Source organism: Dipodomys spectabilis, unplaced genomic scaffold (assembly GCF_019054845.1).
Source record: "Dipodomys spectabilis isolate Male_0828 unplaced genomic scaffold, ASM1905484v1 ptg000069l, whole genome shotgun sequence".
Lineage (NCBI taxonomy): Eukaryota > Metazoa > Chordata > Mammalia > Rodentia > Heteromyidae > Dipodomys > Dipodomys spectabilis.
Genome location: NW_024870746.1, coordinates 6,599,444 through 6,623,444, shown reverse-complemented (window position 1 = coordinate 6,623,444; position 24,001 = coordinate 6,599,444). Strand labels below are relative to the sequence as shown.

Genomic DNA, 24,001 nt, shown 5'->3' with positions numbered 1-24,001 from the left:
AATACTTTTTTTTAACCAGTCCTGGAACTTGAACTCAGGGCCTGGGTACTGTCCCTGAGCTTTTGTGTTCAAGGCTAGTGCTCTAACTCTTTGAGCCACAGCTCTACTTTTGGCTTTTTGGGTTTGTTGTTGTTGTTAGTTAATTAGAGATAAGAGTCTCACAGGCTGCCCTGCCCAGTCTAGCTTCCAACTGTGATCCTCAAATCTCAGCCTCCTGAGTACCTAGGATAACAAGCATGAACCATCAGCACCCAACTATAATGCATTTTAATATCTGTAGGGAAAGCCCCTCAGTATACTTTTCTTTCAGAGTTCTGCTATTTTGATAGCAGAGTGAAAAAAACAAGCAAGAACATGAGGCCCTGAGTTCAAGCCCCAGTACCAGCTTTATTTTGTTTGTTTTTTTTGTCGGTCCTGGGGCTTGAACTCTGGGCTTGGGCACTGTCCCTCAGTTCTTCAGCTCAAGGCGAGACCTCTACCACTTGAGCCACAGCTCTGCTTCTGGTTTTCTGGTGGTTTATTGGAGATAAGAGTCTCACAGACTTTCCTGCCCGGGCTGGCTTTGAACCTCAGTCCTCAGATCTCAGCCTCCTGAGTAGCTAGGATTACAGGTGTGAGCCACCAGTACCCAGCTAGTACCAGCTTTAAAAAAAAAAAAAAAAAAGATATTTCTGTTACTCTCACTTATTAGTCAGAGTATCCTCTATATCAGTAGTTACTGTCCCTTAAAATTTTGAATTTTGTATTTAACACAACAAAATTTAGTGAAGCTTATTAAAATTTGGTAACATGTGCTGGGCGATGGTGGCTCATGCCTGTAATCCTAGCTACTCAGGAGCTGAGCTCTGAGGATCACGGTTCAAAGCCAGCCCCAGCAGGAAAGTCTGTGAGACGTTTATCTCCAATAAACCACTAGAAAATGGGAAGTGGTGCTGTGGCTCACACGGTAGAGCGCTTGCTTTGAGCTGAAGATCGCAGGGACAGCGCCTAAGCCCAGAATTCAAGGTCCACCACTGATTACAAAAAAAAAAGGGGGATCATTTGCATTTTCAACATTGTTGTTGTAATACCTCATTAATTTTGTGATAAATTTAGTCTGCTCTCCTAAGGTTTATTTTGTACTTCCAATGAATAGAGTTTATTTTCCTTCTTCAGTTTTTAATTATAAAAAATTTAAGGATTTTTTTTCCATCTGGGTAACAACTCTAGTCAGACCTCAGTAAAGTTGTTACTCTTGTGAGTTTTGAAATAACCAGTAATGTAGTTCAAACTCTTCTGTTGATGAAGTTGAAATAGATATTACTTAACAATCCTAGTTAACTTCTACCTACAAAGAACAGGACCTAAGCCATTTTTCTAATGTTTGAAACATATGATCAAGCACAGATTGATTTTGTATATGTTCCAGGGATGCTTAAAAAGATTATTTGTTTATATGCTAAAATAATTGGATATTTCTCGATTAATGAAGATATTTGGAATTCAGGTTTCAATCTCATTTTTTTTCTGCTTAAAAGTTCATAGTTTTACTGTGTCTAAATGGTTCCTTTGACCCATTTAATGCATTTAATCTCTCTCTGTCTCTGTCTCTCTGTGTCTCTCAGCAGTACGAGGGCTTGAATTTAACTCCTCACATTTGCTAGACTCTTAACACTGAGCTTGCCTTCACTCTCCTTGGTGCTGGTTATTTGACATAGGGCCTCACTTCCTGCCTAGGTGTGCACCTGGACCGTGATCTGCTTATTTTAGGCTTCCCTTCATATCTAGGATAACAAGCATAGCTCTAGTTGAGAAATCTTCCAAATTTTGGGCCCAAGCTGGCCTTGAACCACAATTCTCCCAATATCAGCCTTCCAAGTAGCCAGGATTATAGTCAGAAGCCACCGGCTCCAGACTTGAGCATTTCTTTTCTAAATAGCATGAAAATAAATCTCATTCTAAAATTCCATCTAAAAAAGAGACATTATCTTTTAATTGAGGAAGGGAATTCAATAAGGTTGATCATTAAACATTTCAAATTTTGTTTCCTCTCATCTAGTTATGTCTTTTCTGTCTTTAAATTTGCCCTTTCTGCTTCCTTATTTTTTTCTGTATTAGCTGTGTAGGCTCTGATGTTGTTGGAAAAGTGCATTGTTTTCATGGGCTAGGGAAACTGTTAGGTTCTCAAGTTTTCTGCACCTTTTTTCTGTGACCTGTGGCACATTGCTTAGCCTTTCTGTGGGTCAAATTCCTCCTATAATGAAAGCAAATAGAGTTCTCTTCCCTTATACTGCTGTGGCCCACATTAGGTGAAATAACTCAAGGAGTATACTATGGTTACACTATTGCTATCCTTTCAAAAGTCTACCTGTGGCCAGGTGCCCGTGGTTCACATCTGTTATCCTAGCTACTCAAGAGGCTGAGACATGAAGATCACCGTTCAAAGCCAGTCTGGGCAGATAAATCCAAGAGATTCTTATCTCCAACTAACCAACAAAAAGCCAGAAATAGAGCTGTAGCTCAAGTAATAGAGTACCAGTCTTGAGGGAAAAAGTTATAGGACAGCCTTCAGGTACTGAGTTCAAGCCCTAGTACTAGGATGTGCATGTGTACATGCACACACACGCTATAAAATAATGATTAAACCATTTTTCTCTAATAATTAAATTTGATAAAAATCTTTTTTTTTTTTTTTGGTTGGTCATGAGGCTTGAACTCAGGGCCTGGGCACTGACTCTGAGCTCTTTTGCTCAAAGCTAGCACTCTACCACTTTGAGCCATAGCACCACTTCTAGTTTTCTGGTGGTTAACTGGAGACAAGAGTCTCATGGACTTTCCTGGCAGGGGCTGGCTTTGAATTTCGATCTTCAGATCTCAGCCTCCTGAGTAGCTAGGATTATAAGTGTGAGCCACTAGCACCTGCCTGGAATCTTTAAAAAAAAAAAGCAAAAATCAACAAACTCTCCTCTGCATAAGAAAACAAATGTAGCATCCTTTTAATAACTTCTTCTAGTCCTCTCATCGCAAATTATTTTACATGCTAATTACTAATGAATTATAATTTTATATGTCTATTTTCTCTAGAATCTGGTAAAGGGGATTGACATTAGAATATGATTTTGTAACCATGTATAAATAATCTTGACTTCAAGTCTGTCATCTTTCAGTGCTATCTTCCTGTCTTGCTTTCACAACACACACACACACACACACACACACACACATCAAATCAATCCTAGGGTTTGACTCAGGGCCTAACACTTGCTAGGCAGGTGCTCTTCTACTTAAGCCATGGCCCCAGCCCAGTATGATTATTGTCTTAATTGTGAGTCATCCTTTGGTCAACTAGTATACAAGTTCCCCTCAAAAATGTAGGTTGTTTTTCTCTAAGTCCATAAGATCCAAAGAATGACTTTTGGATAATAAACTGAAAATTCTGTGAAGGTGTGCTAATTTAGAGTCATGCGGGAATTTAGAGGTCATGAGGAAAATGACTTGTTATCTATATGTTAGTTGTTAGTCTTACAACTTAATACACTTTCCACAAAAAGAATTCTTTTTTTTGGGGGGGGGGGTCTGGTCATGGGGCCTGAACTCTGGGCCTGGGCTCTGTCCCTCAGCTCTTCAGCTCAAGGCTAGCGCTCTACCACTTGAGCCACAGCGCCACTTCCGGCTTTTTTTCTTTTTGCTTATGTGGTGCTGGGGAATCGAACCCAGGGCCTCATGCATGCAAGGCAAGCGCTCTACCACTGAGCCACCTTCCCAGCCCCACAAAAAGAATTCTAACAAGAAAGCAGGAAACCTAGTTGATCTGCCTGTGCTGATCTACCGGCCCCCACAAACTCTACCTAAGCCAACTCTAGAAAGGTTTTCTTCACATGTATCTTTGAATATGTTTTTACCCAAAGTATTCTGCTTCCTTGTTCTAAAATGACTCTAGTCACCGGATTTCCCCTGGCTTCTGTAGCCCCCACATCTGCATTTATCCCTTCGTTCATCTCTTCTACATTCTGAGAGGACATTGAAATTTGTCCCCTCCAGCCCACATTTAAGCGGGGGAGGAAATCACAGCCAGGTGCTGGTTGTACATGTCTGTAATCCTAGCTACTCAGGAATATCACAGTTGGAATCCACCCTGGGCAGGAAAGTCCATGAGACTCTTATCTCCAATAAATTACCAAAAGACCAGAACTGGAGCTCTGGCTCAAGTGGTAGAGAACTAAAAATAAAACAGTGGTGCTGTGGTTCAAGTGGTAGGGCGCTCGCCTTGAACTGAAGAGCACAAGGACAGCGCCCAAGCCCAGAGTTCAAGCTCCACGACTGACAAAATAAAATAAAAATAAATAAAAATAAAACAAACAAACAAAAAACCTCAGGGACAGTGCCCGGGCCATGAGTTCACGCATCAGGATTGCATTGAAAAAAAGGTGCTATCAATGTGGATTATCTTTGTACAAAAAAGAAAAAAACAGTTTTGGTTTTCAGAGGCTCTGTAGTTATATGAAGTAAGTAGAATATCATTTTATATCTGCTATTCTTCTCCATCATAGAGATTCTATTTCCTTGTACCATTCGGAATGTCTAAGTATCTTCTGGTGTGGCTTTTGATTTCTCATCGGTAAATACTCTTCCACATCTCTAGGATAATTTCTCTTAACCCTAAAGCTGCAGAGGTCTTGTGAAGGATTCTCTCCTCTCCTCAATACTGACCTAATCAGACCTGGCCTGGCAGCAGGGCCACCTATCTCAGGGTCCCCACTTCTTATTCCTCCAGCTTCATGGAGGTGTTTCTTGGTCTAACAGTTTCATCTAATGCAGTTTAATACGTTTGAATCCTCACTAACTACCCACCTGATACACTGAAACTGTGTTTTGCAAACTGAGAATCAGGACTCCTCTCAGTAAAAAAAAGTTTTGAGCCAGACGCTGATGGCTCACACTTGTAATTCTAGCTACTCAGGAGGCTGAGATCTGAGGCTCTCGGTTCAAAGCCAGCCCAGACAGGAAAGTCCATGAGGCTCTTATCTCCAATTAATCGCCAAAAAAAGCCAAAAGTGGAGCTGTGGCTCAAGTGGTAAAGCACTTGAACAGCACCCAGGCACTTGGTTCAAGTTCCAGGACTGAAATCCAAAAAGAAGGAGAAAAGGAGGAAGAGGACAAGGAGGAATAGGACAAGGAGGAGGAGGAGGAAGAGGAGGAAGGACAAAGAAAAAGTTTTGAACATGTACTACCCATGTTTTATAAATTATACACAGGTATTTTTCTCTATCTATTAAGTACTGAGCAAGCATATGCTTTTTTAAATAAAATAACTATAGCTAGAAGTTCTGATCCCTGGGTCCTTGGGAACGCTTCACACGGGAGTGTACCTCACCCAGGGACCCATCAGAGCCACAGTTCTCTGCCCCACTATCCCTAGCCCTGCTCAGCCAACAGCCTCAGCATGTAGACTCTGACTCTGGTCACCTCCATGCCACAAAAGTGGGTCACCACTGTATTCTTAGAGTCCAGTGCCTGCCAGGGGTGATAGGAGGGTGTAGGAGGGAGAAGAACAGGAGGAAGAACCCTGTATTTTTGCTTCCTGCTGTGGATTGGTGCAGAACTGCATGCCTGAGGCAGGTGCAAACAGAACTGGAGGAAGCCTCGTTTACCTTCCTTATAGTGGGAGTGTGAGCTAAAGAATGTTTGTCCTCCTTCTCCTCCTCCTCCTCCTCCTCCTCCTCTTCCTCCTCCTCCTCCTCTTCCTCCTCTTTTTCCGTGCTGGGGGTGAGCCTAGGGTAGGACCTCATGCCCACTAGGAAAGCACATTATCTCCTAGCTACATCCCTAGCCCCCAGATAGACTGTTTAACCCCAGCTCTAGGGGCCAGGTCTCCAGAATCAATTTCTTTATCAGACTACCTACATGGAGAAAAAGATGCAAGTTCCCACCATCACAGCTCAACCCCTGCCTGACATAGGACAGAGACTGACAGCCTCTGTGCAGGCCTTGGAGCCTGAGGCCTAAGAAGCCATTCAGAGGGATCCATCTGTGCAAAAGGCAGGAAGGTCATTTACAAAGCAAGACTCTGCTGGTTTTCTCCATGTTGTGGAGGCCTGCTGATCCTCCCGAGGAGACAAATAAACAAATGTGAGCTGGCAGACCACTGTTCTGGGAGCGTAGGGAAAGCCGGCTTCCCCAGCCTGCTGCCTTGGGACTTGGGGCCTCCACTGGTCTTCCCCCCTCCCCCAGAAGGCAGCTTGGCATTTGACAGTGTTTAATGAGGAGGTTCCTCCAGCAGTCCTGGGAGGCCTGTGGGAGGCGGGCATGGAGCCAGGAGAATCCCAGAGAAAGCCGAATACTGCAACTGTCAGGCCTTGGAAGCGGTGATGTAATGGCCTCTCTGGGGTCCCAGCAAAACAAGCCCGGGGTTGTCACTGCCCTCCTGGCAACCAGGGCCCTGCCCTCCCACTAGCATGGCTGTTCTGAACAATCACTAACTCCCTTCCCTCCTTGGCAGGAGGAGATGGGCAAAACCTGTATTGTCACATAAAAGCCAACCCAAGATATGAGAAGTGTCTTTTAAAATTCATCTTGCTGAACAGGGATTTCCATAGCAACTTCACAAGTGTATATATGCAACTAGAGATAGCTCCAGGCTGATGAAAGCCACCTGGAATGTGAACAAGCCCTGATCTGGGTTTCAGCAGCCATGGCTTTTTCTAGAACTTGGCAGGTAGCTCTGTGACCTTGGGTAAGTCATGTGCCCTCTCTGAAGTCAAAGGTGACAGATTCATCATCAGATCAGGCTGAGAGAGATCAAGTCAGCGTGTCCATTGCACCCTGTCTGAAGCTTTTGTTCCCCATGCATCTCCTGCTCCCAGTTCCTGTGCTTTTTCTGGTTGAATAACTCCTGTCTTCGGAGTCTCTGCCGATCTTACTTATTATTTGACATTGGGAAGGACAAGGACCATTTAAGCCTGATTCTAAAAGAAATTGGTTGATCTTTGTAAAGGAAATGCTTTGCCTGATTAGGAGGAAAAAAAATGTACATGTGCTTCACAGTTCTGTCAGTTAGATTTCCTGGGAATGATTCTGAGATGCTAAGATTTGGGGACAGAAATTTCATTGGGGCTGGCTCTGAATCAAAGCCCATGGGGCTTGAGGAGGCAGGATGGCCCAGTGAGGTCTTTGTGTGAAGCCAGTGGCAGAGACCTCAGGGGATTCCCCCGACTCCCACCCCTGAGATCTCAGAGCCCTGGTGCCCGCTGGCCCTGTAAACTTGTCTCCCTGCATATGAAGGGGTTAACCCTTCATAAATGCAACCAGACAATCAGTAGGTTCTTACTCCCCTGGACAAAGGGCTTGACCTTGAGCCACAGGCAGCTCCCTTCTGCCAATTCATTCCTAGGAGAGGGACAGTCACAGCCAATATAGCCTAGGTGAGGGAGTAGAGCCTGACTCATGGATTGGACATCATATGGGAAGCTACAGCATCTGCCACACACACATGTGTTGGAAATGAACAGAAAATCATCCCAGGAGCCAATATGGCCAAATGGTCCAGGGCACAAGCAGCATCAAGACAGAAAGACAGTGATTTAAGTGTTAATCTCAGTGGCCTTGAGATTGGGAAAGGCTAGGCCACAGTTGCCCTGTAAATTCCTGGCTCAGCCTGGGTTGGCTAGCCAAAGAGGGCAGAGACAGGCTCCTATTCTGATTCCACACTTATTAGCTCAGTGACCACCAGCCAGTTATTTCATGTCAGTAAACTCTAAAATGGAGACAGTCAAGGTACTTTGGCCATAGGTCTGTTGTAAGGCCAAAGTGGGATAGCATAAAGTGTATGACAGAACTGGAAGGTGGGAGGGAAGGTGGGGAGTGGGGGGGGGGGGGAAGTGCAGGGGCAGCCACTGGTAGGTCATGCCTGTAATCCTAGCTACTTGGGAGGCTGAGATCTGGGAAAGATCAAGGTTTGAAGGCAAGGAAGCAAATAAATAAATAAATAAATAGGAGGAACATGGTCCAGGCTAGCCCAGGTAAGAGGCAAGACCCTATCTCAAAATCAACTAGCCCATAAAAGGGCTAGAGGTACGGTTCAGTGATGGAGCACTTACCTAGCAAGCACCAGACTCTGAGTTCAAACTCTACTATCACATTATTATTATTATTATTATTATTATTATTATTATTATTGAGGACTGGCATAAAGGAAAATGCCAAGGCAATGACAGCATCTAGTATGCTCTGTACCACATACCTTATGTTCTATCCAATCAGAAGCCTGTAATCAAATGGCCTTCTCTCAAGAGAAGAACATTTTTAGAGAACTGCCTTGTCCTTGGTTCCTCCGTGCCTTGCCTTGGCTTAAGGTAGGGTTTGTGAATCAGGTTTGCATAGAAAACCATCAAGTATCAGGGGCCAGGCTAACCCAGCCTGGACTTAGAACCTATGGAGAACCACTCAGTATCAGTATCAAAGAAAATGAAGCCAAGTATGTTGCTAACTAGACAAATTAACACTTACTTGTTTTCCAGTAAAAAATGTCATCCAGCCAGGTGCTGGTAGCTCACATCTGTAATCCTAGCTACTCAGGAGGCTGAGATCTGAGGATCACGGTTCAAAGCCAGGCTGGGCAGGAAAGTCCATGAGACTCTTATCTCCAATAAACCACTCAGAAAGCCGGAAGTAGCTCTGTGGCTCAAGTGGTAGAGTGCTAGCCCTGAGCTGAAGAGCTGAGGGACAGTGCCCAAGCCCAGAGTTAAAGCCCTATGACCACCACCAACAACAAAAAAAAGTCATCCATATTTGTGAGAGTCTCCTTAAACATTTCTGTTGCACACTCAATCTATACTTATCTGAAATACATTCCCAACAGGGTTGGAAGGTAGAAAGCTTCAAAGGCCTTAAAAGACTATGCAAATTTAATTACTATTATTAGAAAGTTTCCATCAATTAGTCAGGAGAACAGGAAGAGTATTGCTGATATCTAGTAGGAGTCCTTTTGTTCTAATTATAAAATGGCAGCCACAAATTCCTACCTGTTGTCACAGGGATCATGATAATGATAATATCCTAGGTCTCTATATTTCACTACCATTGTATTGCAATGTACAGCTCACATACATTACCTCGTTTTACTCTGATAACAAATCCTGCAACATAAGTGTTAGTATCCTCTGCTTACAGATGAGAAAATTGAAGTCCATACAGGTAAAGAGATTGGCATGATGTTTCTTCACTACAAGGGCCACAAAGAAACCAGGCATAGTGGTACATACCTATAATCCCAGCACTTGGGAAGCTGAGGTTGGAAGATTGAGAGTTCAAGGCTAGGTTGGGTAATCTAGCGAGACTTTGTCTCAAAAAGCTAAAATATAGGGCTGGGAATGTGGCTTAGTGGTAGAGTGCTTGCCTAGCATGCATGCTTGCTTAGCATACCTTGGGCTCGATTCTTCAGTACCACATAAACAGAAAAAGCTGTAAGTGGTGCTATGGCTCAAATGGTAGAGTGCTAGCTTTGAGAAAAGAAGCTCAGGGACAGTGCCTAGGCCCTGAGTTCAAGCCCCAGGACTGGAAAAAAAGCCACAAAAATAGACAGAAAGACAGAAAGAGAGAGAAAAAAAAGACAGAGACAGACAGGCAGACAGGCCGACAGACAGAATTAGATTCCAAACACACACTTTCTCTAGTTAAGGAAACTATGTGCTTGCCAAAGAAGGTTCATAAAGCATTGTAACAGCCTCTGCAGTGTCAGCGGCAGAGCAAGGGTCATACTCTAAGCAGTTGGATAGTTGAGGTCCTGAGACCCAGACAAGAGTTTCCTAACACTGCCCTGGTTCTCAGGGACTGACCTGACACCCCTAAAGGCCCTTGCATGGCCCTCTCAGTTTGACCATGTCTGCTGACCAGAAATCTGTAATGTCTCCAAACAGAGAATCTCAAAATAGGTGGGAAATATACTTCAAAGAATTTTTTTTTATTTGTGCCAATACTAGGGCTTGAACTCTGGGCCTGGGGGCTATCCCTTAGCCTTTCTCCTTAGGCTGGCACTCTACCACTTAAGCTACATCTCTACTTTTGGCTTTTTGCTGGCTAATTAATTGGAGATAAAAGTCTCACAGGCTTTCCTACCCAGGCCGGTTTCAAACCATGATCCGCAGGACTCAGCATCCTCAGTGGCTAGTATGTATGAGCCACTGGCACTTGGCACCAGGCTAGTTTGGAGATCTTTTAAGCTAACTGTACTCCAGACTTCCTTATCTCGATCCTAGCTCTGCTAGGACTCTGGTGCACAGAAGTTTTGGCAATAGAATTGTTAAGTGCTAATGAATTAAGAATGACTACCAGGATCTGTGTAAACGACACAAGATGTTCTCCACGCCTTTCAACATGATAAAATTCGCTCTCTCCAGGAAATGTATCTTCATTCTACTTCAAATGATCCTTACTTTAAGATGAGGAAACAGAGCTCCAAACAGGCTCCTAGGTTGCACAGCTACGTAGGGGCAGAACCTAGATTTCTAAACCTAGGTTTGGTTTGGACTCTGTATATGAAATAAAAATAAATATTCAAAGCTGGCCATGGTTGACTATTATCCCAGGCTGATACAGGATGATCTCAAGTTCAAGGCCAACCTGAAACCTCTAGATAGACCTTGTCTCAAGAGACAACAAAAAAAGAAAAAGAAAAAAAAGAGAAAAGAGCATCGAATATCTGAGGCTAGTTTGAGAGGAAGAAGAGTCACAAAGAGCAGTTCTAGAAGACCTTGGCAGGAGGCAACTGCAAACGTTGACCCTGATGAAGACTGTTCTGAAGAGCAGTCATAATGTCCCAGAACCTTAGATCTCTGTTAGGTCTCATCCCTTCTCTCCCATCAGGGACTTCTCCAAGTCACTCTCCAGCCATTAGCCTCCTGAAACATTTCCCAAAGTCTATGCCATCAGCACAGTGTTTCTCAAAACTCTAAAGTGCACGTGGCTCATGGTGGATGCTTGTTAACATGGAAGCCCTGACTGCGTAGCTCTAGGGGAAACCTGAGATTCGATCTCCCAAGTCTCCAGTGATGTGGATGCTTCTGATAGTGGACCAAGCCATGAGCAGAGAGACCTCAGTAGTATATAGTGAAAAAAAGTGAGTGGATGAATCATTTTAAGAAAATGTGGACAAAATAAACAAGTTTCATTACTGCAGGACTTCTCAGAGCCTTATAGCATTCACAAGCATAATTAACCTCTAAGAGGAGATGATACAAAAATTGTAATATATTATTTAGGAGTAAGGATTGGGGAATATTCCAAAATCTTTGATACATTGTTGTTTAAAGAGGAAACAGAAAAGTCAAGATATTATATGTGTGTTTTCCCCAGCTTACCTTGGCTCCACCCTCTTCGCTCCCATTTTCTCTCCTTCGAGGTGTTTAGCTACATGGTTGTCTCCTCCATCAGACCACATGCCTCTGTCATCCCCGCTCCTCCTCCCTTCCCTGTGCCAGCCTGGTCTCTGTGCTTAGGAAGGCATGGTTAAACAGATCACAGGGACCAAAGGGACCCACAGCCAATACCTTTCACAGACTCGAACCGTCCAGGCAGCGATGATCCACAGCGAGATGCTAAACACCAGCAGCACAGTACCAGGGCAGATGGTCATGAGGGTCTTCATGACGAAGCGGGTGTTGAAGTTAATCTTGTTGAGGGCCCCGATGCTACGGGATGAGGCATCGGTGAAGAGCTTGCTGTGTAACAACATCACCCTGGCGATCAGGTACAGGCGCAGAAACATGGGGATGGACAGGATAATGTCTACATCAGCCTCTGCCCGTGATGGGGTGTAGGAGAAGGCCAGGCGTGCTGTCCAGAAGAACTTGTACTCTCCAGGAATGGGGTGGATGGCACACACCAGCATCTCCAGGCTGATGTACAGGATGCGCTCGTAGGTCATGGCTATCCGCCAGTCATCTGCACCATTGTCGATCACAAAGAGCTGGTGGGAACAGAGAGCCTGTTAGTGCAACCAGCACCACGGAAGGAGTGGGTGAGGGGGGCAGGGGACACAGATCACTGGGTTTTAGTCACTCTGACCACCTGATAGTCCTTGTTAGGGGCCTCCCTACAGTGTGAGAGCCAAATGAGGAGTTCGGAGACCTGAATTCAGGTCCAGCTGGAGGTATTGGCTAAGGCACTCTATTCTGTGGGCCTCAAGTTACTCTGGAAATTGTTTCTTGGGATATTGTGACTTCTAATAAGAAAATAATACAGCTGATCTTCATCCTAGTTTAGGTACCAAAATCACGAAAACCCCAGAAACACGACTAAGAATGTAGCTAGGGGTACGGCACTTCCCTAGCTCTTCACTTTAATCTCTAGCACTTAAAGAATGAACAAAACCACAAATCTCCAGAGTACTAAGATTCTTAAATGCCCCTCTGATGGCTGCTGGCTGGGGACTCCTACACAGCAGCCTCAGGATGGACACTGGAGGCCAGGGGAAGCAACTTTCAGCCTCGTCCTGCCTCCTCCTGGGCTGGAGGTTGAGTTGATTGCCAATGACCAATGATCTAATCATTTGTGTCTACAGGAAGGTCAGGGGTTGAGCTTGCAGATTGCTGCCCCGAGGGAAGATAGCCTCCCAGAGAGGGCAAAGGGTGAAGAGCTTCACCCTTCCCACCTAGTTGCTCCTGTGAATCCTTTGTAAAATCCTTATAACAAACAAATGAATACATTTCCCTGAGCTATGTAACCTGCTCCAGGAAATTAATCAAATCCAAGGGGGAGATTGTGGGGTAAGGCTTCAATCTGCACAAGGGAATCCAGGGTGAAAGTTCCTTTACTTTGTACCCCTTCCTCCTCCCCCCATGGCCTCCTTGAGGGTCTGGGATTCATTCTTTGATTTTTTTTTGTTTTGTTTTTGTTTTTGTGCTTAAACTCGTGGCCTGGGCACTGTCCCTGAGCTTTTGTTCAAGGCTAGTTCTCCACCACTTGAGCCACAGCACCACTTTTGGCTTTTTTTGAGGGGGAGGGGAGGTAGTTAATTGGTGATAAGGGTCTCATGGGTTTTCCTCTCCAGGCTGCCTTTGAACTGTAATCCTCAGATCCCAGCCTCCATGTGCCTGGCTCTAATTCTTCTGTTTTGAAGTGAGTCCCCCAGTACCCCCTCTTCTCCCTCCTCTTCCACTGCCTTCTCCCCGGGTCATTATTGTGGTACCTGAGGACCCAAAACACAGTCTGTGCTGCTGCCCATCTCTGAGGACAAAACAAGAGCCATTGAGGAATCTGTCATACCTAATACAAATTCAAGGCAAAGCAGCTGAGTCACATGATGTGGACAGGGAGGGGTCTCTTGGCTTTTACAGTCTGCCTATGATGTTTATTCTGTAATTTAACTTGCAAATACAAGTTCCAGGTAGTTCAGGCCACTGAGAGGCTGGTGGAAATGACTGAGGAGGCAGCACCATAGAGGAGGTATCCAACCTTGCTGAGCCTGTTTCCTCTTTTTCCTGCCCCATGACATACAGAGCCCTAATGGGTATAAAATGATGGAAGACCATAAACTATGAGATCATTAGTTTGTTTATTCATTCATTCACACATTCATTCATTAACACACATGTTAAAGACTACTATTGGGGGTGCTGAGATTCAGGGCAGAGCAAAACAACTGTGAGGCTGGGCCCCAAAATAAAGATCATGAAGGGGAAATAGAGCCCACTGTGGGAGCAACTAGATGAAGGTCAACCTCACCAGAGCTCTAATTCAGAGGCATCTTCCCAGCCAGCCATCGTGGATTACTTCTGTAATCCCAATTACTTAGGAGGTAGAGATTGGGAGAATCTCAGCTCAAGATCAGCTCAGGAAAAAGTGAGACTCCCATCTTAATAAACAAGGTAGAAGCGGTGGTCCCCACTTGTAATCCTAGGTACTCAGGAAACATAGGTAGGAGAAGAATGGTCTGGCACTAGCCCTAGGCAAAACTGAGAGACCTTATTCTAAATAAATAAATAAAGTCAAAAAGGATTGAGGGTATGGCTCAAATGGTTAAGTCTCTGCCTTACAAGTACAAGGACCTCAGTTCAAACCCAAATACTACCAAATGAGAGGTGGGAGGGGGGGAAGGGTACCAGTCTAGCACCAGGGGAGATGCCCTCTTCCTTTCCCAGTAGAGTCCTGCTTTTCCCAGACACAGGTTCCCCCATCAATTAGAAAAAACAACAACAACAACAACTATGGACTCCCTCAGCTCCTACCTGCCACCTGTCAGGCCAAACCATGGCAACCTGTCTGGCCAAACTCTTCAAATACAAAATTAAAACCATCTACCCTGTAATAAAGAATCACATCCAGTTACTATAGTAACTGGGTTCACTCTGGGCAGGAATTGAAGCAGCCAGTAACAGATTCCTTTGATTGCTTGATGGGGGATTGGGATTGTACACCATCCAAATTGAAGGGTGGAGGAACTCGGCATCTCTGCCCAGCTCAACAGACAGGATGCAGCTGGTCCCAGGGCAGTGTTCTTACCTGCCTCTCAGGTACCTTGCTTGTTTCAGTTTCTTGATACAGGGCTGGCCTCCAAATGCACACAAGGCTAGCAAGCTAGACAGAGCCCCTCAGAATCAGCTAGGTGATCTCCAGCCACTCATCTCACAAGACTTTTCTGAGTCCATTTCCCCATCTCTGTACCGGAAAGATTGACCTTGACCACACCTATCTATCTCATAGGATTAGAATTAGGATCTGTAATAAAGATAGTAAGTAGACCTACTTACTAGTTATTACTAACGACTTTCTAAATGTGAAGGATTATGAAATTGACCAGTCTGGGGCTCATTTAGAAACATTTAGAAATCAGTCAGGACAACCGAGTAAGGAAAGAAAAGGACAGGGGGAGGAAAGAAAGGGAAGTGAAAGTCCCAAAGGGCCATTCAATCTCAAATAGACTGTCCAGATGCTCTCCAAATGCTAGAAAATTCTAGAGTTAATTTGGAACCAGGATCCTGAGTAACACTCGCCCAGAGGTGTCAGGGGAACAGTATACGTGGCTCCAAAAGGGACCACTTTTCCCCCAGAGTTTGATCTTTATCACCCCATCAGCATTCTGGAATAGCCTCACTGTTTATCTCTGGCACATTTTTTTTTTTTTGGTTGGTCATGGGGCCTGAACTCTGGGCCTGGGCGCTGTCCCTCAGCTTTTCAGCTCAAGACTAGCACTACTATTTGAGCCACAGGACCACTTCCAACTTTTTCTGCTTATGTGGTGCTAAGGCATCGAACCCAGAGCCTCATGCATGCGAGGTAAGGACTCTACCACTGAGCCACCTTCCCAGCCACCTCTGACAGATTTTTGAAAAGGACTTAGGTGATACATACAGAAAACATGGCATGAAGCACAAAGCACCAAGGAGCCCTCAAGGGAGAAGTGTCAGAGGCCCAAGGGCCAAGGTTGATGAATGAGTATTCTGACCTGGCCTGGGCTTTGACCTTTGCTCCCCAGCTTTCCTGAATGGGAACACCAAGGTGCTGTCTTGCTGTGTCCTCAGCCTGAATTGGTGATTTTACTCACATAAGGCAGGGCCAGCCTGAAGATATGATGCACCAGTACCAAGGTCTGTGGGCCCCTGAAAGTCCTGCTCTTTCCTCAGATAGCGCCCTGTACAGCAATGCCTGCAGACTGCATCCATCTGCTTCTTCACTCAGGATTCTGAGAGTCTTAGGATTTCAGCACAATAATATACTCCCAAGAGCTCTGGAAAGGAGCTTTTATACAACAGAGTGATCCCAAATTTGCCGTTAAGAGCTTGTAATTAGAAGAAAAAGAGAACCAACTTGGTTCAGCTCAGCTCAAGTAAATAAAACAATCGGTAAGGGTTAGGATATTGTGAGGACATAATTGTTGGTTAAAACATGTCCCATGAATCAGCTTGCAAACTTCTTGGTCAAGACCGGGTTTTAGCAGCAGCACCTAGACAGGTATCATCACAACTGGCATGTAACTCATAAACAAGGCCACCGATTCCTCCCATCCTTCACTTGCTTCTGTATGTGCCACATTGCTTTCCCACACAGCAAGAGGCACAGTCTTGGCCTAAACATGGCCATGTACTTTACTTTGGCCAATATTACATTAGAAAATTTAATACGGCAAAAGGCAGGAAAAATGTCAGTGTCCTGGGGCTGACTATAGAAATGGTCTTCCCATCTCTATTCCTCCAGTCCAGCCAACAGTGAACACTATCTGCAAAGCATTTGAGTGAGGCCATGAATCTCCCCATGGGTGAGACCAACAGAACTCCCAGGCTGAACCCAGACCAGGTTGCCTACCTGCAGAACTGAGAGCTAACTGATGGTTGTTTTAAACCAAAAACATTTTAGGAGCTTCATTATGCAATGACACTGATATGTACCAATACTAATTCACATGCTTAGCATGTGCATTAGAAGCATTGAGCAATTTGCCTACCATGTCCCACATATCCCTTTTATGTTTTCCTGCCACAGCCTCTAGAAAGAACTCTGCTTATCTTCAACTTCCTATTACATACAAACATCAGACTGTTCAGTCTTTCTTAATTAACTGGGTGACAGGACAGGGAGAGGATTATGGTCAAGGGTCATTCACACATCCCTTGTCCAGTCCCCAGCCCATGGGTACATCATTTCAGATATCAAAAATTAACTCAAAGCAATAAAAATGTATTTGTCACTGGGAGCCGATGGTTCATGCCTATAATCCTAACTACTCAGGAGGCTGAGATCTGAAGGTCACACAGTTCAAAGCCAGCCCAGTCCATTATGCTCTTCACTTCCAATTAACCACCCAAAAAGCCAGAAGTGGAGCTGTGGCTCAAGTGGTAGAACACTAATCTTGAGCTGATAACATTCAGAGACAGCAGCCAGATCCTGAGTTCAAGCCCTAGAACTGGTACCAAAAAAAAGTACTTTATCAATGGTTTAGTTCTTTTGCACACAGTATTTTCCAGAAAAGAAATTTGCTAGACTGTATCAGAGAACAAAAGAAAAATAGAATTTATGGGGAAGGGGGCAACATGGGAGTCCAAGAATAGAAAACTGTGCTGCAAACTTGGGGAGTAAATTGATTACCTGGAAGCTGGCAAAGGCATCGATGTGGACATTCCATCTCTGAATGGCCACTGAGGATACCAAAGAAAATAATTTCAGTGATTTTGGGGTTCTCTAGAAACTCTTGAGTTTGGGCTGTGGCACACAGAGTCATCACAAGCTCTGAGTTCAAGGCTGATCTGAATCCTTTTCTTCCATGGCTGCTCACTTTATCTGGAGAGCTTCTCCTGGGGCAGTGATGACATTGCCAGATCGTGGAAGCAGCTCTGAGGAGCCATCTGGCCACCCCGGCACAGGCCATCTCAACTGGCATCTCTGGATCCCACCATGTGGTAGCTGCAGGGCCCTGTACAAGCTGTCCTGACCGTGGGAGAAGAGTCTGCCCTGAGGTCTCCAGTGTCCAGGACAGCCACACCCTAGTGGGGAAGAGTGCTCAGGGAACCTTTCCTGCTGCTTGGGGTTTGGGCTTTATTTCCTTTTGTTTTGATTTTTCACAGTAAGATTGGAGTTGTTTCAGTGGACTCACTAGATTCCCTCTATTCGATCTGGAAAGGCTTAAGGCCTTTCAGATTCGTTATTTTAGCAAAAATCTCTTAATAAAGTGTTCTCAGCCATCAGGGGAAATCCAGCTTAGACATTTTCCAACCAACCTGAAAACCTTTCATTCTTGTGCAACTATGAGTTTTTCTAAATTAAAGGAGGGTAAATGGGTTGGGGTGGGGGGCTTTTGTGTTCCCTACTGTTCCCTCTCTGTAGATGAAAACCTTCAGGGAAATTTTCCATCATTTGAAAAAAAACAGGTGCAGAGGGAACAAAAACACAAAGCCAAAAAGATCTTCTAAAAATCTAGATTTCTCTTAAAATATGTTAATATATATGTTACATAGACAAATAAATTTAAACTCCCTGGAGCATATATTGTGCATGTACACCATTACTATGGATGTTACCATGGAAACAACATCAAAAGTTCTGTAATATCTAATTAGGTTTCCCTGAGGATAAGAGCCGATTGCCAATGATGAAATGAACTTTGAGTTTGTAGTGATAGTGAACGTAAATTTCCAGTAAGCAAAAGTGCTCTGTGGACCTAGATGAAGAAAGAGAGGAAGGGGAAAAGGTAAGGGGGAAGCAAGGTAGGAAAATGTGGCTCTATGAAACCACTAAGTTAGTAAGGCTTGTCCGAAAAGTTCCTAAGATTCTACCACCAGCAAGACTCTTAGAGAGATGGGCTCCCTGCTTGCCCACTCTGTATCTTTCTAAAGAGAAATTTTTCCAGTCTGAAACCAATGAGGCAGGTAGCCATGTTTCATATCTCACAGTGGCTTTTTGGCCTGGCCAGGCCATGACAGAATTCACTGATGGTCTCTTGCCAGGAATATGACAACCATTGAGGACTTTTTTTTTTTTTTTTGCCAATCCAGGGGCTTGAACTCAGGGCCTGGGCGTTGTCCCTAAACTTCTTTATGCTCAAGGCTAGTGCTCTACCACTTGAACCACAACACCACTTCGAGCTATTTCTGAGTAGTTTATTGGAAAATAAGAGTCTTGTCAACTTTTCTGCCCAGGCTGGCTTCAAAGCCTGATCTTCAGATCTCAGCCTCCTGAGTAGCTAAAATTACAGGTTTGAGCCACTGGTGCCTAACTCCTTGGGAACTTTTAAGCCTAAAGTTTATTTAAGACCAACAGAGAGCTGTGATGACCATAAATCATTTCTCCTGTCCCCAGTTCTTAGAGAATAAAAGCCAAGCTACAGAATTGGAAGTATTTTTCACTCATATAGCAAAGCATTTTTCTCTCTCTAACCATGGAGAGAGAATATCCTGCCTATGACCTTCTCCTGTGACAAGTCTCTCTCCCTCTCTGGACCCAGATTCCTCATCTAGAAACAAAGAACTGGATCTGATATGTGGATTTCCATTTCTCCTAGCTATGGAGCCATTTCTTCTGATGAGATATTTCATATAATCCCAATATGAGAAGCAGACAAACTCAGCTTTGAGGTGGTAAAGAGAGGGGTAGCATTCAATGCCAACTCACTCACCTCAAATAGGCTGGGATAGATCTTGGAAGCAAGGGGGTTGAGGTCTAGTTAAAAACTGCTCAATACTCAGGCTCAGAATTTACTCTAATGGATTCATTCATTCATTCAGTATGAGTCAGTTCCAAATTTATGACCATCCCATGCTAAACTCCAAGGACACAGTCATATAGATCAGAACATATAGATCAGGCCTTATCCCACAAAACATGAAGTCTAATGGAGGAAAACAGATAATAAACACTTTGTAAATCATTTCATCTCAGTGCTGGGAAGAGTGTAAAATAAGGCAAAGAAAATGAGAGAAGTCTGGGTAGAGACAGTGTTCTCTTCCACCGGTGGCCAGGACAAGGCAGTCTAAGGAAGGGACCTTGGAGTGAGAGGTGAGTCATGCAAAGGTGTACACTACAGGCAGAGTGGCCACATGTGAAAAAGGCCCATGGCAAGATGGAACTTGGAGAGTTTGAGAGAAGAAAGAAAGCAATGAGAGAAATCAGAGAGGGATGACACCAGACGAGAACAAGAAAGTAGCAAGACCCAGATCACTGATACCTTGGAGCCATGGAAGGAGCTGTACTGAAGGGCAAGGAGATCTGAGGCCCACCTGGCATGGCCATGTACACTGTCTGAGGACTGAGTGTCCACAGGTTTAACACAGGCCTTATTAGTCTGTGAAGTCTTTTGTAACAGAATATCATTGACTAGGTAACTTACATAACAAATTAATTTTCTCACCATTCTGGAGGCTACCAGTCTGAGAGCAGAGTGTCAGTATGGTGGGGTTCTGGAGAAGGCTCTTTTCCTGATTTGTAGATAGCTGCCTTCCTGCTATGTCCTCATATGGTGAACATATGCACACGCGCACACACACACACACACACACACACACACACACACACACACACACACACACACACACACACACGAGAGTTCCCTGGTCTTGTAAGGGTGGAGAACATAGAAGGCCTGTGAAACTATTTGGTACATGATGGTACAGATGGATATGCTTTTCATTGGCCTTCCCACAGTCATCTACTTATATTGATCATTTTGTATGGCCTTCAAATGATGTTATAAATACCCAAATGGCCCATGGCAGTAGAAAAGGTTCCCCACTCCTGTAATAAGCCCACTGTCACGCCTTTATTTGAGCTTAACTCCCTCCTAAAGACCCTATCTTCTGATGCAGTCACATCAACAGCAAAGGACTCAACCTAGGAATTGGAAGGAACACAGTTTAGTTCATAGCTGTGCCATCATGTGTCCATAAGCCAGACTACATACCAGGCTAAGTGATTTTTGCCTACATAGTTCCATTGTCACCTCACAAACTTCTTACAAGGAAATAATCTTATGCCCATTTTGCAGAGGAAAAACTGAAACCCAGAGAGGTACAGTCAGTAACCCAGGGCCTGCTGCATTCCATGAAACCCAAGCCCTGTTCCTTGTCACCTGAGAGTTTGCTTAGCAGGGTCCTCCATGTTGGGGATAAGGCAGTGTGAAATTTACTTTGTTCTATCCTAAAACCAAAACAAAACAAAAATATTTAAACACCACCCTTTGGGTGTTCACTTTCAGAAGACTCATCACTGACCACAGAATCAATATACAACTAAAATGGGCTGGGGTCTCATTCCTAGCATCTGTACTACTCTGGGAAACTCAGGCTGAAATTAGCAATCTGGATTGGTCTCTGAGGAACGAAGACAATTGCTTTCATTTCCATTTATCATCCTCCCCTTGCCTTCTCATCCCCCGCACCCCCAGCAAGTCGATCTCTATGGAGATCTGGTGGTGGTGGTGGTGGTATCCTTATCAGCAGAGACCATCTCAATTTAGGAGCCCACCTACATACCAGGGCACCTACACACCTAGGCATGATTGCTGATGAAGATTCGGGTTGAGCAAGGTTAGGTAGTATCAAAGGAGCCAAGACCAGGTTTAATTTATCAGCCTTAAGAAATGAACAGGAACATTGAAGAGGTTGGGAGCCATGGCTGTAGGATCAGAAGGGTGGTGGCTAAGAGGCACCTTGGGCCAGTCTTTTCATTTGTAGATGCTGACCACCCACATGAGACAAGAATGGTTGTGTGCAAAATTCAATGTTACCTTGTATATTGTGTGGCTATGACATCATGGCTCCTTCTTGCTCCAAATAAGCAGAAAAGCTGGCTAACCTAGAGTCCTTGGCCATGGGGGTCCTTTGGAAAGGGAAGGCAAGAGGAGGTGACCTGGTGTCTAAAAAGGACATTAAATGCCCACTGGAGGTAAATTCACACCAAACAGGAGTTTGGTATCAGAGGAGAAGTTTCCAAAAATCCCCAGAGACCTCTGCAAAGACACCACGGGTCCTTGTTGAGTAAGGATGGGAGTTTTGTCCCAATTCTATTTGAAGCAGTAAGGCCAGTAACCCCAGCCAACCTTTGGGTTACAGTGGCCATATCTGATCTCATCATAAGGCCCACCCCATCAACTTCCAGCTGCCAAAATGACTGCCCTAAAACACAAAGCAAACTATGTTTTTTTCCTTCCCTAGAGCTTTTCAATGGTAACCCAGGGTGTTGTGGATCAAGTCTAACCTCTAGCGGCACCAGGCCTAAAGGGTCCTTCCCACCTGATCCCAGCAAGAACCACCATCCTCATCACCCACCCCGCACACCTGGTGTCTCATTCCAACTAAACCAAGTTTCCCATTGCTGCCCAGCTGCTGTCCCTTCTCTGCTTCCTCACCAGAGTGCTCCTTCCCTACCCAACAGGTCCACATGGAATGCTCTTCCCTTCCAGTCTTCACTGGCCTCCTATTCCAGCTAGGACTAAAGTACCTTCCCTGGAGACTCTCCATTCTCTGTGTCCCCTGCTGTCACAGAGCTAATTCTCAAATTGTAGCTAAGGAAGGATGGCCACAGGGTTTGGGAGCACTGGCCCTAATTACAGGTAGAGGAGTGACTGTCTCCATTGACAGTGACAATGGGCACTACATGTTACAGTCTCACTGGGCACCAGGCCCTGTGTGCCACGTACTTGACAGACATTGTCTCATTTAGTCCTGAATGGGGCTCTGGGATAGTGTTATTGTCCCCACGTGCAGAACAGAAGAGAGACTCGGAGAAATCAGGTAATTTACTAAAATATAGTTACTAAGGATAGACAGCACAAAAGCCTTTTCCTAAGTCCAGTCTATTGTAAGTCTACCTTCCTGACCATTGAGCCCAAGCCCCAGGCTGTGCTACATGGATTTGGTGCTCACCAGGTATTTCCTAATCTTATGCCAAATTAGCAGGTATCTCTGCTTCTCTGCCTTAGTGATTCTAGTAATAGCTGGTGTTTTGGGGGTTTTTTGTTTGTGGTTCTGGGGATTGAACCTAGGACTTCACATATGCTAGGCCAACACTTCCACTGAGCTAAATCCCCAATCCCTGGCAGTAGAAGGTTGTGAGCACATTCAATATCTGTGGTAAGAGGAATAATTTTCTCCACAGGAAGCATCTGAGGTTCCATTATGTTTTGGCACACAAAGGGATCCTTGTGAAGGTTGGGGATGGAAGGGGTGGGCGACCACGTGGTCACTAGGGCTGGGCTGCTGGGCCCTAGGGCCCCAGGTCAGTAATGTCTCCAACCTGTTTACTTCTTCAGGAAAGACTCTTCCAACTTGGCTCAGAAATGTGTCTCAACAACTAAAAATAAAGAAGAGGGTTGTATCCAGGGGAGCTGAAGAACTGAGGTCAGGACCAGAAGAGAGGGGTGGGTGATGATGAATGGAGAGTTAGATCCTCAGCCTCTACCCACACATTGACTAAAATGTTCTTCTACTCATTCTCAAGGACCCCTGAAATGTTACCAGGAGGGGGATGGGGAATGTCTTTTCATGACCTCCCTTGTGGAGGGGGCATCGCTTCCAAGTATTCTAAGAGTTCTCCCTTATTAATTTTTTAAATTAGCATATAACGATTGAACATGTTTATGGAGTATAGTGTCATACTTTAATACCTATGTATAATTTAATACATCTATATGTACTGGTCAAATCAGGGTGCTTGGCATTTTCATCTCCTTACCATTTTTTTATGTTTTGAGTCTTTCAGTGCTTCTCTTCCAGCTTTTCATAGAATCTATACTAGATTAGCATGAGCTACAGTCATGAGCTATGGTCACCCCACCATGCTGTTAGACATCCAAATTTATTCCTCCCATCTAGTTGTAATTTGGTTAAATTAACCCTTTTAGGCTTCATAACAGCCCCATAAGAAAGGCACTGGTGTTGTCCCCAGTCTGTAAATGATCCAATTTCCCCAAGACTTCATTGCGAGTAATGGTGGGGACAGGATTCAAACCAGTCACACATTCCTACTTTCTTTTTTTTTGTGGGGGGGGTCCGGTCATGGGGCCTGAACTCTAGGCCTGAGCGCTGTCCCTTGGCTCTTCAGCTCAAGGCTAGCGCTTTACCATTTGAGCCACAGCACCACTTTGGCTTTTTTCTTTTTGCTTATGTGGTGCTGAGGAATCGAACCCAGGTCCTCATTCATGCAAGGCAAGCACTCTACCACTAAGCCACCTTCCCAGCCCCCACACTCCTACTTTCAGCCACAACTTCCCTCTGGTAGTTCTATCTGAGCCACTGGCAATGGAGTCATGTCACTCAAGGTGCCCTGCCACCTGCTTGTCAGCACCTCGCTGACACTGGACTCCCAGAGGACAGACTGTGTCCTCTGTCACAGTGCCAGGCATGGCATTCAGGAAACACAGGATGCCCCAAAGGATACAGAAATAGTTCAAGGCTTCAAAACTATTTTGATGTGACGGCAAAGAAAAATATTTTAATGGTTCATCATTTTTCTATTCTTTTGCAATACATGCACAAGATAAAGAAATCAAAGGAAAATCTTTAGTGTTTAAAAAAAAAAAATGCTGAAAGTTGGATGCCAGCAC

At 44.6% G+C, this 24,001-nt stretch overlaps 1 protein-coding gene across 2 annotated transcripts in view; it reads right to left on the bottom strand.

The window, feature by feature from the left end:
* The window catches only part of Kcnn3 (potassium calcium-activated channel subfamily N member 3), a 160,920-nt gene that overhangs the window by 48,421 nt on the left and 88,498 nt on the right, over nucleotides 1-24,001 (bottom strand). For both annotated transcript variants that reach the window (XM_042681894.1, XM_042681893.1), the window contains exon 3: nucleotides 11,523-11,941. In XM_042681894.1, coding sequence (XP_042537828.1) covers nucleotides 11,523-11,941 — 419 coding nt within the window. The remainder of the gene's footprint in view (nucleotides 1-11,522; nucleotides 11,942-24,001) is intronic.